At 38.0% G+C, this 16838-nt stretch overlaps 1 protein-coding gene across 1 annotated transcript; it reads left to right on the top strand.

The window, feature by feature from the left end:
* The first annotated feature begins 11725 nt into the window (after nucleotides 1–11725).
* Nucleotides 11726–15422, top strand: LOC21410074 (nuclear pore complex protein Nup214). Its single transcript, XM_024173151.1, has 3 exons — nucleotides 11726–12866; nucleotides 13302–14080; nucleotides 15390–15422. Exons 1-3 carry the CDS (start codon nucleotides 11726–11728, stop codon nucleotides 15420–15422), a joined length of 1953 nt encoding a protein of 650 aa, XP_024028919.1.
* The last annotated feature ends 1416 nt before the right edge of the window (nucleotides 15423–16838 follow it).

Raw genomic sequence — 16838 nt, 5'->3', positions numbered from 1 at the left:
ATATATATATATATATATATTAGTAACGTGGAAACTATCTATTACTTTCTTTCTGTGGCCTCATGATGGCCAGTACCGCGTATCTGTAACTGGTTACATTTTTGGCTCTTTATGCCAACAAATAACAATATGAAACTATGGCCTTTTGGGAGGCTATTGAAGTTTTCCTTGGTTATGTAGTATGAGCAATAAGCGGAAAATCTTTCAAGTAATAGTTGATATATTGATAGTCTTGTAGCGTTTTTTTGCCCATGTTAAAATTTTCAAAGTTCCATATATAGTCGCCTTTCGTATCCTGATCAGAAAACTTCATTGGAGCTGATGCTGATGTCTAAGTTGCTTTGACGCTTAAATGTATGCAAATTTTGACAACATTTTCTGCTTTTAATGGCAGGAGTTGATTACTTGTCTACTGCTGCTTATGTTGATGCTCTACCTAGTCATTATGCTTTCCAACAGAACAGGGTAGGTTATATTGTGATGTCTCTGTTAAAAATTAATTTTGAGATTTTTCAATTAATGCAATAGTTAAACTTTGGTTATGCTGTTCAGGTTGTTTCTCATTTGGCATTTAATGTTGCTCTAGAATTTTCTACGTGGTTGTATTCCTTTCTTAAGACTGTAAGTTGTTGTCTTCTGATATGCCCAAGTAATACAACACACCTTTTTGTCTTCCCCTGCTCTCTCCTCTAACGTTTTCTCCAATTTCCATTACTAAAAAATCTATCAGTGGTATCAAAGCACAATTTCTATTTTCCTGGGTTATATCTCTTTGTCTTGCTACCAAATGTTGACAAACCTAAATACTCTGTTCCAATACTCTCCAAGTCAAGTTCCCATTTTTTGATGGAGAGCACTACGACTATTGGTGCAGTCAGATGGAGACATTCTTCATTTCACAAGATCTATGGGATGTGATTGAAGAAAGTTATGAAGACCACCAAAAGGGCAAGCTGCTTCATCTTGGACAGAGACCCAACAAAAACAATACAAGGAGAACGTGAAAAGAGATGCTAGTGCCTTACGGTACATACAACAAGGGGTGAGCAAAACTATATTTCCCAGAATTTTTGGCGTTAAAAGGGCAAAAGAAGCTTGAGAAATTTTACAAAAAGGTTTTCAAGGCTCAGGCAAAGTCATTGCCATCAAACTTCAAACTTTATGGACAGATTTTGATAATCTGACCATGAAAGACACTGAAAATGTACGAGATTTCTTCTCAAGGGTTTCTGAGATAGTCAATTTGATCAGAAGCTGTGGTGATGTGATACAAGAGGAGAAGATTGTGCAGAAAATTCTGAGAAGGTTGACTCAGAAATTTGAGCATGTTGTTCCAACGATTGAGGAGTCAAAAGATTTGTCTACATACACCGTGTATGAGTTAATGGGTTCTCTTGAAGCCCATGAGAAAAGAATGGCCAGATTTACCGAACCACCATTGGAGCAAGCCTTCCAATCACAGTTGAACGTTGCAGACAAGAAGAATGAAGAAAGAAAGAGAAGACCCAATGACCAGAATCGGACTTTCAAACCAAAAGGCAAAGCAAGAGGCAACTGGAAGAAAAATCAGCAAGGGCAGTCCACTTTAAAAGGCGGCAACAAAAATTCTGCTCGGTGTCATATATGTAAAAAGATCAACTATGAAAGCAAAGATTGCTGGTTTAGACAATGCAACTGTAATGATTCAGACCACCTGGTTATAAATTGCCCAAAGAGACAGAAGAATGAAGCTAACTTTGTGGAGAGTGACGAATCTTCTGAACAACTATTTTACTCCTGCATGAATACAAGACACTTGGTATCTTGACAGCAGGTGTAGTCGCCATATGACAAGGATAAAGTCCAGCTTTGTCTACTTGGATGATTCATTCAAATCCAAAGTGAAGCTTGGAGATGGGAAGTACGTGGAAGTGGAAGGCAAAGGAGACATCACGGTGGAAATAAAGGGAGGTACTTCTAAACTAATTAAAGATGTGCTGTATGTTCCTTCTTTATCTCAAAACTTGTTAAGCGTGGGTCAGTTAATAGAAAAGGGATATATGCTCACATTTCACAGAGATAAATGCACAATAATTGACAAGAAAAGGAATCAAATAATAACTACAGTATCTATGGCCTCCAATAGAGTATTTCCATTCTCTATGACACATAAAGAAAATCTTGTCTTGAAATCTGAAGATATAGATGGCTGTGGCGCATGAGATATGGGCATTTAAATTCTGAAAGTTGAAAGTTATTGAGAAGACATGATATGGTGATTGGGCTACCATCTATTGACATAAAGGGGAGAATTTGCGAAGGTTGTGTTTATGGTAAAATGCACAAATTGCCTTTTCCAAAAACTTCTTGCAGAGCTTCAGCTCCGCTTGAATTAATACATGCTGATATATGTGGTCCTACCAAGACACCTTCTTTAAACAATAGAAGATATTTTCTTCTCTTTGTTGATGATTATTCGCGGATGATGTGGGTTTATTTTCTTGAACAAAAGTCTCAAGCTTTCTCTATGTTTCTTCAATTTATGGCTCATGTAGAAGAGAAAGTGGGCATGTCATTAAAAGCTTGAGAACTGACCGCGGAGGAGAATTTATTTCCAACTCCTTTTGGAATTACTGCAAAGAAAAGGGCATAAAGAGGCAGCTAACAGTTCGATAAAGTCCGCAACAAAATGGCATTGCGGAGCGGAAAAATTGAAGCATTGTGGAAGTTGCTAGAAGCATGTTGAAAGCTAAAGGTTTGCCAAACACTTACTGGGCAGAGGCTGTTAATACAGCCATATATCTTCTAAACAGATCACCAACAAAGGACCATCTTAAGATCTTTGGTTGTGTTGCGTACCATCTCGTTCTTCCTCAAAACAGAGAAAAATTTGATGAGAAGGGAGAGAAATGCATCTTTATCGGATTCAGCGATCACTCAAAAGGCTATTGGCTATACAATCCTAATGCTCGAGAGTTGGTAGTCTCTAGAGATGTGATTTTTGATGAAGAAAAGGCGTGGGAATGGAATAATGAAGGGCTGGATTCTCATACAACACCATTTGTGACTTGTGAAGTGAATCAATTGACCTCACCTAGTCAAGAAAATTTGTCAGCAAGTCCAAGTTCTCCGCCATCACAAACTCAAAGATTATCCGTTTCATCAACTTCGAACTCTCCTCCAAGAAATATACGTTCTTTGAGAGAAATTTATGAATCGTGTGATGTTGTATTTGCTGCTAGTGAGCCACAAAACTATGAGGAGGCTGCCGGAGAAGAAGTTTGGGTGTAAGCTATGAATGAAGAAATGAAGATGATTGAGAAGAACAACACATGGCAGCTTGTTGAAAAGCCACCTTCTAAAGATGTTATTGGCTTAAAATGGGTTTTCAAGACAAAGTTCAATGAAGATGGTTCTGTCCAAAAGCATAAAGCACGTCTTGTAGCCAAGGAATATTCTCCACAACCGGGAATTGATTTTAGCGAGACCTTCGCACCAGTTGCTCGTATGGAAACTATTCAAACTTGCTTGGCTCTTGCAGCTCAACTCAAGTTACCAGTTTATCAACTAGATGTGAAGTCGGCCTTTTTGAATGGAGAAATTGAAGAAGAGGTTTATGTTGAGCAACCACCAGGATATGTGATAAATAGGCAAGGAAACAAGGTGTATCGACTCCAAAAGGCTCTTTATGGATTAAAGCAGGCACCAAGGGCATGGAACGGCAAGATTGATAATTATTTTCAGATACATGTATTTCAAAGAAGTCCAAGTGAGCCTTCACTGTATGTGAAGACACAAGGTACAAATGATTTTCTTATAACTTGCCTTTATGTGGATGACTTGATTTATATGGGCAGTAATCTTATGATGATTGAAGATTTCAAGAGAGCTATGATGAGCAAATTTGAGATGATAGACCTTGGGCTTATGAGATATTTTTTGGGAATGCAAGTGAAGCAAGAACATGGCAGAATCTTTGTCTCTCAAGAAAAATATGTTGTTGATTTATTGAAGAAGTTCAACATGACTTGCTGCAAAGCTTCTCCTACTCCTATGGCAGTTAATGAAAAACTTTCAAAGAATGATGGCAAAGAGAAGGTTGATGAGACTATATATCAGAAGCTAGTTGGATCACTCATTTATCTCACAAATACAAGGCCTGATCTTGTTTATTCTGTCAGTGTTGTTTCAAGATTTATGAGTGAGCCTAGCAAACTTCATTTTGCAGCAGCTAAACGTATTTTGAGATATGTGCAAGGAACCAAGCACTATGGTGTTTTATTCCAAGCTGAAGAAGATAGCAAATTGATTGGATTTTCTGATAGTGAATGGGCTGGTTCAATAGATGATCGGAAAAGTACATCTGGCTATGTTTTCTTTTTGGGAACAAAGCCCATTTCCTGGTCATCAAAGAAGCAAAGTTCTGTTGCCTTGTCCTCAGCTGAAGCTGAATATATTTCAGTTTGTGGATGGCTCAGAAGAATTCTCAAAGATATGGAACAAGATCAAGTTGGTTCAACTGTGTTTTTTTGTGATAATATGTATGATATAGCAATGACCAAGAATCCTGTTTATCACAGCCGTTCAAAGCATATTGAATTAAGACACCACTTCATTAGAGAGTTGGTTAACAAAGAAGAAATTGAGTTAGCCTTCTGCAAAATAAGTGATCAAGTGGCTGATATTTTCACCAAGCCAATTCCAACAGAGAAGTTTATTTACTTTCGAGAGAAGCTGGGAGTGCTTGATTTCTCAAAATTAAAGGGGAATGTTAAAAATTAATTTTGAGATTTTTCAATTAATGCAATAGTTGAACTTTGGTTATGCTGTTCAGGCTGTTTCCCATTTGGCATTTAATGTTGCTCTAGAATTTTCTACGTGGTTGTATTCCTTTCTTAAGACTGTAAGTTGTTGTCTTCTGACATGCCCAAGTAATACAACATCACCTTTTTGTCTTCCCCTGCTCTCTCCTCTAACGTTTTCTCCAATATCTTTTACTAAAAAATCTATCAGTCTCCTGCATTGTTTAAGAATAAGCTATTTAGCAACGTTTTATTTTGTAACCTCTTAGACTTAGGATTATTATAATAGAACAATTTCATAAACATCATAATCTTAAAACATTCATTTGCAAGGCTGCTAATTCTTCTCTCCTTTTTCCTGCGTCAATTTTAGTTCAGGTCAGGTATGATTGATAAAAATTGCAGTGACATTTATGATAATATCATCCTTAATGTTGCTCTCCAAGGAACGCTTGGTAATGCTGATTTGAACTGGGAAACAATCAATTTTGGATGCTCTTAGTGAGAATAATGTTGTGTTCTATGCCTCAGGACATCATTCTGGTTGAAGGTCTAAAGCTCGACGGCATCCAAGTTGGAATATATTCTCTCCATTGCTTACCCTTGAAGCTGCTTGGTTCAGAAGGATCGCCGGTAAGATGCAATCTCATTAGATGAAATCCTTTTTTTCTCCTTTTGTGTGTAAAGCATTACAATTGGTCTTTCTCCACTCTTTAATTTCAAAATGTCATTTGGAATTGTCCTTGCCATGTGCCATAAGTGGGGTCTATTCTAATGTTGTAGTTTTGTTTTATCGTTGCTTCATCTTTTCAATACGTGTATATATAACAATGATTTGAATGTTCTATCAATCTTTTAATGGCTTTTTAACACCGTCTAGAGAATTTCTTGTATAGAGGAGAGTAGTACAGGGTGTTGATACATGATAGCAAGTCGCTGCTTGGGGTGACCAAGAAGAACTGGTTTAATTAATGTTATCTTTCTATATATGATTACATTACGGTTCTAAATTGAACAAAAATACAGGGAGAATTCTGTATTGTGAAGGTAGTCACTTCTCATATTTATCCAAGCCATTCAACAACAACAACGTTGAAGATGGCGATCTATATGATCTCTATTTTTCCCGAAGAAAAATGTACTTTTCATATTTCAGAGAACTGAAATGTGGCAAACCATCTTTAAAATAAAAATTAAAAAAATTAAAAAATAGAAAAACAAAGAAAAGGAGGCAAACCACGGCAGCAACTAAAATTAAACCCGTTAAGTTTTTACTTTTAGGAATTTCAAACCGCCAAATTGACTAAAGCTCTTTTATAAATTTTTTCAAATATTTTCTTTTGTTTGTCAGCTTTTTCTATATTCTCATGCATGTCATTTCTTTTATAAATATGTGAACATTTCTTGTTTCATTGATGGTTTTTTCCACTAACCCAATTATGAACACTTCTGGCATTATCGAACTCCAAATTATAAAACTCTCGCCATTTTTTGTATGCATTTTTTCATTGCCTACATATATGCATATACACAAGTAATTAAGAAATTTTACATTATTTCTACAAAAAGAAAAGAAAAGAAAGGGATAGTTTACATATATGTTTACTTTCACAACTTTTACTCAGCTTCAAAGTCGATGTTACACTACTAGTGTGTACTCAATATATTTATAATCAGAATAAATTGCTGTGACGGTATCTCATTAATTGCGCTAGCGAGGCTATTGATGTTTGCTTCTAATGAATGTGGGAATTGAACTTGGTCAGATTTAAGAGTTTGTGGTTTCTTTTATGTTGTTTTTACCCGCAAACAATGGCTAAACAACTGAACAGTTGTAAAGCCAACTCAACGAAAGACGAAAATTGCACTCAAGAAAATGTCTTTCAAAAGCTACGTTCATTTAAAAAAAAAAAAAAATTATTGTTTTTTTTTTCTTTTTCTGGTTTAGGTTGTATATGCATGCCTTATCGAGGTCCCATATGGACGAGTCTCAACATGCATGAAATGTGCAACATCTTTTGCCTGCCTAATCTTTCCCAATATCTGATAGATTTTTTAGTAAAAGAAATTGGAGAAAACGTTAGAGGAGAGAGCAGGGGAAGACAAAAAGGTGTGTTGTATTACTTGGGTATCTCAGAAGACAACAACTTACAGTCTTAAGAAAGGAATATAACCACGTAGAAAATTCTAGAGCAACATTAAATGCGAAATGGGAAACAGCCTGGACAGCATAACAAAAGTTCAACTATTACATTAATTGAAAATTCTCAAAATTAATTTTTAACACTCCCCTTTAATTTTGAGAAATCAAGCACTCCCAGCTTCTCTCAAAAGTAAATAAACTTCTCTGTTGGAATTGACTTGGTGAAGATATCAGCCACTTGGTCACTTGTTCTGCAGAAGGCTAACTCAATTTCTTCTTTGTTAACCAACTCTCTGATGAAGTGGTGTCTTAATTCAATATGCTTTGAATGACTGTGAAAAACAGGATTCTTGGTCATTGCTATAGCAGACATATTATCACAGAAAAGCACAGTTGAACCAACTTGATCTTGTTCCATATCTTTGAGAATTCTTCTGAGCCATACTACTTCACACGCTGCTCCACAGTGAAATATATTCAGCTTCAGCCAAGGACAAGGCAATGGTACTTTGCTTCTTTGATGACTAGGAAATGGGCTTTGTTCCCAAAAAGAAAACATAGCCAGATGTACTTTTCCGATCATCTATCGAACCAGCCCATTCACTATCAGAAAATCCAATCAGTTTGCTATCTTCTTCAGCTTGGAATAAAACACCATAGTGCTTGGTTCCTTGCACATATCTCAAAATACGTTTAGCTGCAGCAAAATGAAGTTTGCTAGGCTCACTCATAAATCTTGAAACAACACTTACAGAATAAACAAGATCAGGCCTTGTATTTGTGAGATAAATGAGTGATCCAACTAGCTTCTGATATATAGTCTCATCAACCTTCTCTTTGCCATCATTCTTTGAAAGTTTTTCATTAACTGCCATAGGAGTAGGAGAAGCTTTGCAGCAAGTCATGTTGAACTTCTTCAATAAATCAGCAGCATATTTTTCTTGAGAGACAAAGATTCTGCCATGTTCTTGCTTCACTTGCATTCCCAAAAAATATCTCATAAGCCCAAGGTCTGTCATCTCAAATTTGCTCATCATAGCTCTCTTGAAATCTTCAATCATCATAAGATTACTGCCCATATAAATCAAGTCATCCACATAAAGGCAAGTTATAAGAAAATCGTTTGTACCTTGTGTCTTCACATACAGTGAAGGCTCACTTGGACTTCTTTGAAAACCATGTATCTGAAAATAATTATCAATCTTGCCGTTCCATGCCCTTGGTGCCTGCGTTAATCCATAAAGAGCCTTTTAGAGTCGATACACCTTGTTTCCTTGCCTATTTATCACATATCCTGGTGGTTGCTCAACATAAACCTCTTCTTCAATTTCTCCATTCAAAAAGGCCGACTTCACATATAGTTGATAAACCGGTAACTTGAGTTGAGCTGCAAGAGCCAAGAAAGTTCGAATAGTTTCCATACGAGCAACTGGTGCGAAGGTCTCACTGAAATCAATTCCCGGTTGTTAAGAATATCCCTTGGCCACAAGACGTGCTTTATGGTTCTGGACAGAACCATCTTCATTGAACTTTGTCTTGAAAACCCATTTTAAGCCAATAACATCTTTAGAAGGTGGCTTTTCAACAAGCTGCCATCTGTTGTTCTTCTCAATCATCTTCATTTCTTCATTCATAGCTTGCACCCAAACTTCTTCTCTGGCAGCCTCCTCATAGTTTTGTGGCTCACTAGCAGCAAATACAACATCACACGATTCATAAATTTCTCTCAAAGAACGTAAGTTTCTTGGAGGAGAGTCCGAAGTTGATGAAACGGATAATCTTTGAGTTTGTGATGGTGGAGAACTTAGACTTGCTGACAAATTTTCTTGACTAGGTGAAGTCAATTAATTCACTTCACTAGTCACAAATGGTGTTGTATGAGAATCCCGCCCTTCATTATTCCATTCCCAAGCCTTTTCTTAATCAAAAATCACATCTCTAGAGACTACCAACTCTCAAGCATTAGGATTGTATAGCTGATAACCTTTTGAGTGATCACTAAATCCAATAAAGATGCATTTCTCTCCCTTCTCGTCAAATTTTTCTCTGTTTTGAGGAAGAACGAGATGGTACGCAACACAACCAAAGATCTTAAGATGGTCAACCTTTGGTTTTCGACGGAACCATGCTTCATAGGGAGTCATATTTTGGACAGCCTTTGTTGGTGGTCTGTTTAGAAGATATATGGCTGTATTAACAGCCTCTGTCCAGTAAGTGTTTGGCAAACCTTTAGCTTTCAACATGCTTCTAGCAACTTCCACAATGCTTCGATTTTTCCGCTCCGCAATGCCATTTTGTTGCGGACTTTGTCGAACTGTTAGTTGCCTCTTTATGCCCTCTTCTTTGCAGTAATTCCAAAAGGACTTGGAAATAAATTCTCCTCCGCGGTCAGTTCTCAAGCTTTTCATGACATGCCCACTTTCTCTTTCTACATGAGCCATAAATTGAAGAAACATAGAGAAAGCTTGAGACTTTTGTTCAAGAAAATAAACCCACATCATCCGCGAATAATCATCGACAAAGAGAAGAAAATATCTTCTATTGTTCAAAGAAGGTGTCCTGGTAGGACCACATATATCAGCATGTATTAATTCAAGCGGAGCTGAAGCTCTGCAAGAAGTTTTAGAAAAGGCAATATGTGCATTTTACCATAAACACAACCTTCACAAATTCTCCCCTTTATGTCAATAGATGGTAGCCCAATCACCATATCCTGTCTTCTCAATAACTTTCAACTTTCAGAATTTAAATGCCCATATCTCATGTGCCACAGCATGGATTCATCTATATCTTCAGATTTCAAGACAAGATTTTCGTTATGTGTCATAGAGAATGGAAATACTCTATTGGAGGCCATAGATACTGTAGTTATTATTTGATTCCTTTTCTTGTCAATTATTGTGCATTTATCTCTATCAAATGTGAGCATATATCCCTTTTCTATTAACTGACCCACGCTTAACAAGTTTTGAGATAAAGAATGAACATACAGCACATCTTTAATTAGTTTAGAAGTACCTCCCTTTGTTTCCACAGTGATGTCTCCTTTGCCTTCCACTTCCACGTACTTCCCATCTCCAAGCTTCACTTTGGATTTGAATGAATCATCCAAGTAGACAAAGCTGGACTTTATCCTCGTCATATGGCGACTACACCCGCTGTCAAGATACCACACCCGCTGTCAAGATACCAAGTGTCTTGTTCTTCTTGAGTATTCATGCAGGAGTAAAATAGTTGTTCAGAAGATTCGTCACTCTCCACAAAGTTGGCTTCATTCTTCTGTCTCTTTGGGCAATTTATAACCAGGTGGTCTGAATCATTGCAGTTGTATTGTCTAAACCAGCAATCTTTGCTTTCATGGTTGCTCTTTTTACATATATGACACCGAGCAGAATTTTTGTTGCCGCCTTTTAAAGTGGACTGCCCTTGCTGATTTTTCTTCCAGTTGCCTCTTGCTTTGCCTTTTGGTTTGAAATTCCGATTCTGGTCATTGGGTCTTCTCTTTCTTTCTTCATTCTTCTTGTCTGCAACGTTCAACTGTGATTGGAAGGCTTGCTCCAATGGTGGTTCGGTAAATCTGGCCATTCTTTTCTCATGGGCTTCAAGAGAACCCATTAACTCATACACGGTGTATGTAGACAAATCTTTTGACTCCTCAATCGTTGGAACAACATGCTCAAATTTCTGAGTCAACCTTCTCAGAATTTTCTGCACAATCTTCTCCTCTTGTATCACATCACCACAACTTCTGATCAAATTGACTATCTCAGAAACCCTTGAGAAGATATCTCGTACATTTTCAGTGTCTTTCATGGTCAGATTATCAAAATCTGTCCATAAAGTTTGAAGTTTGATGGCAATGACTTTGCCTGAGCCTTGAAAACCTTTTTGTAAAATTTTCCAAGCTTCTTTTGCCCTTTTAACGCCAAAATTTTTGGGAAATATAGTTTTGCTCACCCCTTGTTGTATGTACCGTAAGGCACTAGCATCCCTTTTCACGTTCTCCTTGTATTGTTTTTGTTGGGTCTCTGTCCAAGATGAAGCAGCTTGCCCTTTTGCTGGCTCTTCATAGCTTTCTTCAATCACATCCCATAGATCTTGTGAAATGAAGAATGTCTCCATCTGACTGCACCAATAGTCGTAGTGCTCTCCATCGAAAATGGGAACTTGACTTGGAGAGTATTGGAACAGAGTATTTAGGTTTGTCGCCATTTGGTAGCAAGACAAAGAGATATAACCCAGGAAAATAGAAATTGTGCTCTGATACCACTGATAGATTTTTTAGTAAAATAAATTGGAGAAAACGTTAGAGGAGAGAGCAGGGGAAGACAAAAAGGTGTGTTGTATTACTTGGGCATCTCAGAAGACAACAACTTACAGTCTTAAGAAAGGAATACAACCACGTAGAAAATTCTAGAGTAACATTAAATGCGAAATGGGAAACAGCCTGGACATCATAACAAAAGTTCAACTATTACATTAATTGAAAAATCTCAAAATTAATTTTTAACAATATCATGGAGAAGAAAGACTCGTAATAACTCCTAGCAATTGCTAAAAGCGTTACTCTTTGCTTTGGCTACCAAGCGATGCCAATTTCAGCCGAAAAGCAACATATATAGCCCCAAAAGTAAAATGATAAACTAAAGAATGAATAATATAGTAGAAATCAAGATGATTTGACTTGTTAAGGAACCAAGTGAAATAGTGGCTTATTTATCAAGGAGGCATAATCAAGTTTGTGATCCGAAATAGTAGGCATGCAATTCTCTAAACGCCTCCAAAGAAATCTGCGCCAAATATGGCTGAGACCAAATCTCACCTCCTCGTTCCAATCCTCCTCCTAGTGTTGCTGCAAATTGCAGAGGCGAAAACTCCTCCGGGAATCGCCAAGAACCCGAGCCATGCGACCTGCAAGATAAAGAAATATAAGCATTGCTACAATTTGGAGCATGTTTGCCCCAAGTTTTGCCCTAACCAGTGCACGGTGGAATGTGCCTCTTGCAAACCCATTTGTGTTGGAGCCTCGAGCCCTCCTCCGACTGATTCGAGTACTCCTTATTCACAAACACCTACCACTCCTTCTACGCCTTCGCATTCGTCTCCAACGCCGTATACACCATCTCCATCAAAACCTCCTAGCACTACCCCAACAACTCCTTCAAAGCCTCCTAGCACCACTCCAACACCACCATCAACACCTTCTCCAACACCATCTACCCCATCACCATTAACACCTCCTATCACTACCCCGACAGCGTCTTATACTCCAACACCATCAACTCCTTCTCCAACATCACCATCACCCTCAACACCTTCCACACCATCACCAACAACACCCTCTCTAAAACCGCCTAGCACTACTCCATCATTGCCTCCAACACGATCTGGTACACCTCCCAGCACTACTCCCTCATCACCAACACCATATCCAACGCCTTCTACCCCATCACCCTCAACACCTCCTAGCACTACTCTAACATCACCGTCACCATCAACACCTTCAACACCATCACCATCTACTCCAACTTCTCCGAGCACTACTCCCTCATCACCAACACCTTCAACACCATATCCAACGCCTTCTACCCCATCACTCTCAACACCTCCTAGCAGCATTACTCCAACATTGCCGCCACCATCAACACCTTCGACACCATCACCATCTACTCCAACGCCTTCAACCAGTACTACTCCATCCTCCTCTTCTCCAACGACGCCTCCAACATCTCCGACGCCATCCTCACCAACATCTCCTTCCTATCCTTCACCATCTCCGCCTACTCCCTCGCCTACTCCCGATCATTCTTCTTCTTCAGGAGCCAGAAAAGCTAGGTGCAGAAACAGGAATTATCCCAAGTGTTACAACACGGAACATGTATGTCCAAGCACTTGCCCTGGTGGCTGTGAGATTGATTGTGAGACCTGCAACCCAGTCTGCAGTAAGTCCCTCCCAACCCAATTCTTCTTTTTATCCTTTTAAAGGCCTTCGTTATATACCCTTTGCAGCCTATAAAATTTGTACTACAAAAAGTGCTAAATATTGTTGTTACAAACTACTATACAAAATTATACGTTTTAGAAGGTAGTGTGATCATATTACATTCAAAGAGTGATGAGCATCATGGTGCTTAATTAAAAGTGCCCCACTTAACTTTAAGAAATTTGATTTTTTATCCTTAAATTTTTAGTTGTGCCATGTCATTATACAATAAAAATTATCTTCAAATTTTTTATATAGTGCCTTTACAGAAAATATTTTCTAACTCCGTCATTGTATTTGATATAGCATCGTTGCTTAGTAGAGTAGTATTTGTAGCCTTTCACTAGCTTATAACTAATTAAGTACTATAATGCATATTTGTGAACTACTGTAGAGTGTGATCAGCCAGGAACAGTGTGCCAAGATCCTCGCTTCATAGGCGGCGACGGCATCACCTTTTACTTCCACGGCAAGAAAGACCACTCCTTCTGCCTCTTCTCCGACCCCAATCTCCACATCAACGCCCACTTCATCGGCAAGCGAAACCCGAACATGAGGAGGGACTTCACTTGGGTCCAGTCCATCGGAATCCTCTTCGGCAACCACAAACTCTTCCTAGGCGCCCTAAAAACCGCCGCGTGGGACGATTCGGTCGACCGCCTTGCCATTGCCTTCGACGGCGAATCGATCAGCCTGCCCCAATCTGAAGGCGCCAGCTGGCAATCCAAGAGCGTTCCAAGTGTTTCTTTCGTAAGAGTTTCCGGCGCAAACAGCGTCGTGGTCGAGGTGGAAGCAACCTTTCGGATAACCGCAAAGGTTATCCCCATAACCGAAGAAGACTCTCGGATTCACAACTATGGCATCGTCACCGAAGAGGATTCGTTCGCTCATCTTGATCTCCGGTTCAAGTTCTTCTCGTTGAGTGACCAAGTGAGTGGCGTGTTGGGCCAAACGTACAGACTGGATTACGTGAGCCGTGTGAATATTGGGGCGAAAATGCCAGTCATGGGAGGCGATAGGGAGTTTAAAAGTTCGAGTTTGTTTGCTTCGGATTGTGCTGTTGCGAGGTTTGAAGATGTTGTTGGCAATGGTGATATTGGAGATTCTTTGGAGCTTCCGAGCTTGAGCTGTTCTAGTGGTTTGGATGGCCAAGGGGTTGTCCGCAAAAAAGGAGTTTTTTTTTTCTGTCTCCTATATATATATATATATATATGAATATCAATATTCTCAAAATGAAGAAAAGGAATACTATTTTTTTTTTAATGAATAAAAGTTGTAATAAGATCTTGGAAGTCAAGAAGACTGTCCAATTATTGTAATTTGTTTTGCTGAAGATGTTCATTTGTGAATTGGCATATGAATAATAATGGAGAAATTTTCAATTTTAACCAAAAAAATTTTTTTAACTCTATTATTTATGTAACTACACAAAATTTTGATGTTATTACGAAAAATAACTTACATGTTATGAAAAAATAACATGCATGTTACAAAGAATAACTTACAGGTTATAAAAGATAAAATGCAGGTTATGAAAAATAACCTACTAATTACAAAAGATAACATGCAAATTATAAAAAAATAATTTGTATATTATTATTTACGTGAGATAAATTTACAACAGTAGCATAAATAAGAAAGTATTACTTTAATGATAGCATTTTCAGATTTCTCTCGTAATTGTAAATATACTTAAGCTTTTCAATTATTTGTGTTCATTGATCTGCTAGGATTTAACCTTGATGGATGGCCGTGATTCAATTGAACAAAATAAGCTCCAAAAAGCAGACTGAAATTTTAAAAATGAGAGTCAGTCCTTGTCGTATAACAATAATCTGTTTTATCATTGAAGAAATATTATGTATATCATCATAAATTTTACCAATATTGCAAGGATATGGTAACTAAATGTTAAATTATTGATAAAGTCCTTTATTTCTGTCCTTTTTTGGTAGATTAACACTCTTGTATAACCAATGACAGAGTCCGAATTTATCAGCAGGAGATCAAAAAAAATTTTTTAATCAACATTATACTAATGTTTGTGGATTTAATAAAATTGAATATTTTATTTTTAAAAATTTAAATAGTTAGCCCAATAAAATGTAAAGAACTATTAATTTAAAGGCACTATGTCTAATTTATACACATACATACTATTTTAAAATTAAAACCACTATATTAAAAAAAAAAAAAAACTAGTGGGCCCGGCCTCCTGTCTCCATCATTGTGTATAACCAGCAATTCAGATTATATATTCGCTACTCATAGCATTAACTAATTTCTGATCGCCCCCAACACTTTCGTACAGATTGTCTTTGGTTTCATTTTTGTTTTTTTTTTTTTGAAACTGTCTTTGGTTTCATTTTTATGAAGCCTGCGTCTACTGCAAATTAGATATATTAGGAGCCGACTTTTTTTCAATGCTTATTCGATCTATTCCGTTTTTTGCTTATTTCATGTGTTCATAATTAAATTGCAGAAATTAGCAGCAGTTACCGGCGATCTGCGCTAACGGTTCCCTGTATTGTTGCGAGGACAATTCGATGAATATTTTACACTAATTTCTTGAACTCAAATCCTATATTAAAATTTGACGTCTTTGTCACATCATTAACAGTTTTAAACTGCTCAATTAGTGTTTTGTTTTTACGTCGTACTCATTATTACCTTTACTAAACAAAAATACAGACATAAACTAGTTGATTATGTTTAATGAGAAATCACTTAATTGTGGCTCATTGCCATGGGAATACAAAGTTAATTACACGTTTTTGGTCACATCAATCATACGAGTAGGAAGTATATAACACAGCAAAGATGTTGCTAAAACACTAGAAATAGAAATAGCATTGATCACTTCACAAAAACGAGACAATAATGTTATCCAAGAACACAATTAGCCATCTAATTAACTACAACTACATAATAATAATAATATGTTATCAGATACCCATTCGGTTTTCATCTCCCCCCAACCTAAAAGATCGAGGTACCGCCATTACAAAAGACTTGATCCATATTAGAAAAATCACGACCATTAGTACCATACAAACCACCAACATATGGGAATGAGACACAGTCATGACTCGCCATTCCAACATGGTTACTACCGATCAAATAATTTTGGTAATGAGTGAAGTCCCAGAAACAATTCTCCATTGATTCCTGAACATAAGTACCAGAAGTAGTATCAGTACTTTTAATGTTGCCTTCTTCTCCCGAATAGTGGTGGTACGCAAACTTCTTCTCCGACAAATACGACATGTCGTTTGGTGGACCCATCACGGAAAGAGGACGAACATCAACATTAAACAAGCCATGATGATCCGCAGAAGTAGCATAATTATAATTAATAGTACTAGGGCTTCGCATAAACCTGTTTCTAACATTTTCAAGCAGCGCCAAGTACTTCTGCTTCAAGAACTCCAACTCCTCCACAGTCTTGCACGCCTCCCACTCTCTCTCAACCCACGCCATCAAGTTCTTCAGCGAACAACCCTCGCTATTCTGCGCCTGCTTTATCCTCGCCTTAAGCCCTTCAATTTGTCGCACCTGGTCCCGGGGTTTGTCGGTCAGGCCGCCGTTATTACCGATCACGAAAGGGTAATTCGGAATCATTTGTCGGAGGGAGTAGCACTGGAGAACTTCTTCGACGGTAGTGTGGCCGAAAGCGGAAGGGTTTCCGGTCGGAGAGAGGACGAGGACGGCGACCTGGGCTCCGTATTTTGCGCACAACGTGCCGGCCTTATTGAAAAGGCCTTTGCGTCTCTTTGAGAAAGTGACGTAGAGATTGTTGGACACTTCTTGTTTTGGAGTTGTTCTCTTTAACTCCATCAAATTATCCCGGCTTCTCTTCGGCATTGTTAATGGCTTCTTTCTTTCTTTGGTTTGAGCAAATATTGAGCCCTAGTTACCTTTTTCTTGCCGC

The sequence above is a fragment of the Morus notabilis genome, unplaced genomic scaffold, assembly GCF_000414095.1.
Source record: "Morus notabilis unplaced genomic scaffold, ASM41409v2 Scaffold45, whole genome shotgun sequence".
Lineage (NCBI taxonomy): Eukaryota > Viridiplantae > Streptophyta > Magnoliopsida > Rosales > Moraceae > Morus > Morus notabilis.
Note: the sequence above shows the minus strand (reverse complement) of the source record. Positions and strands in the feature narration are given on the sequence as shown.

Excerpts from the sequence above, each read along its gene's own strand:
- LOC21410074 (XM_024173151.1), top strand. The coding sequence starts at position 11,726 with ATGGCTGAGACCAAATCTCACCTCCTCGTTCCAATCCTCCTCCTAGTG. Across the intron at positions 12,867-13,301 it reads GACCTGCAACCCAGTCTGCA|AGTGTGATCAGCCAGGAACA; the intron begins GTAAGTCCCTCC and ends GAACTACTGTAG. Across the intron at positions 14,081-15,389 it reads GGGTTGTCCGCAAAAAAGGA|AAATTAGCAGCAGTTACCGG; the intron begins GTTTTTTTTTTC and ends ATTAAATTGCAG.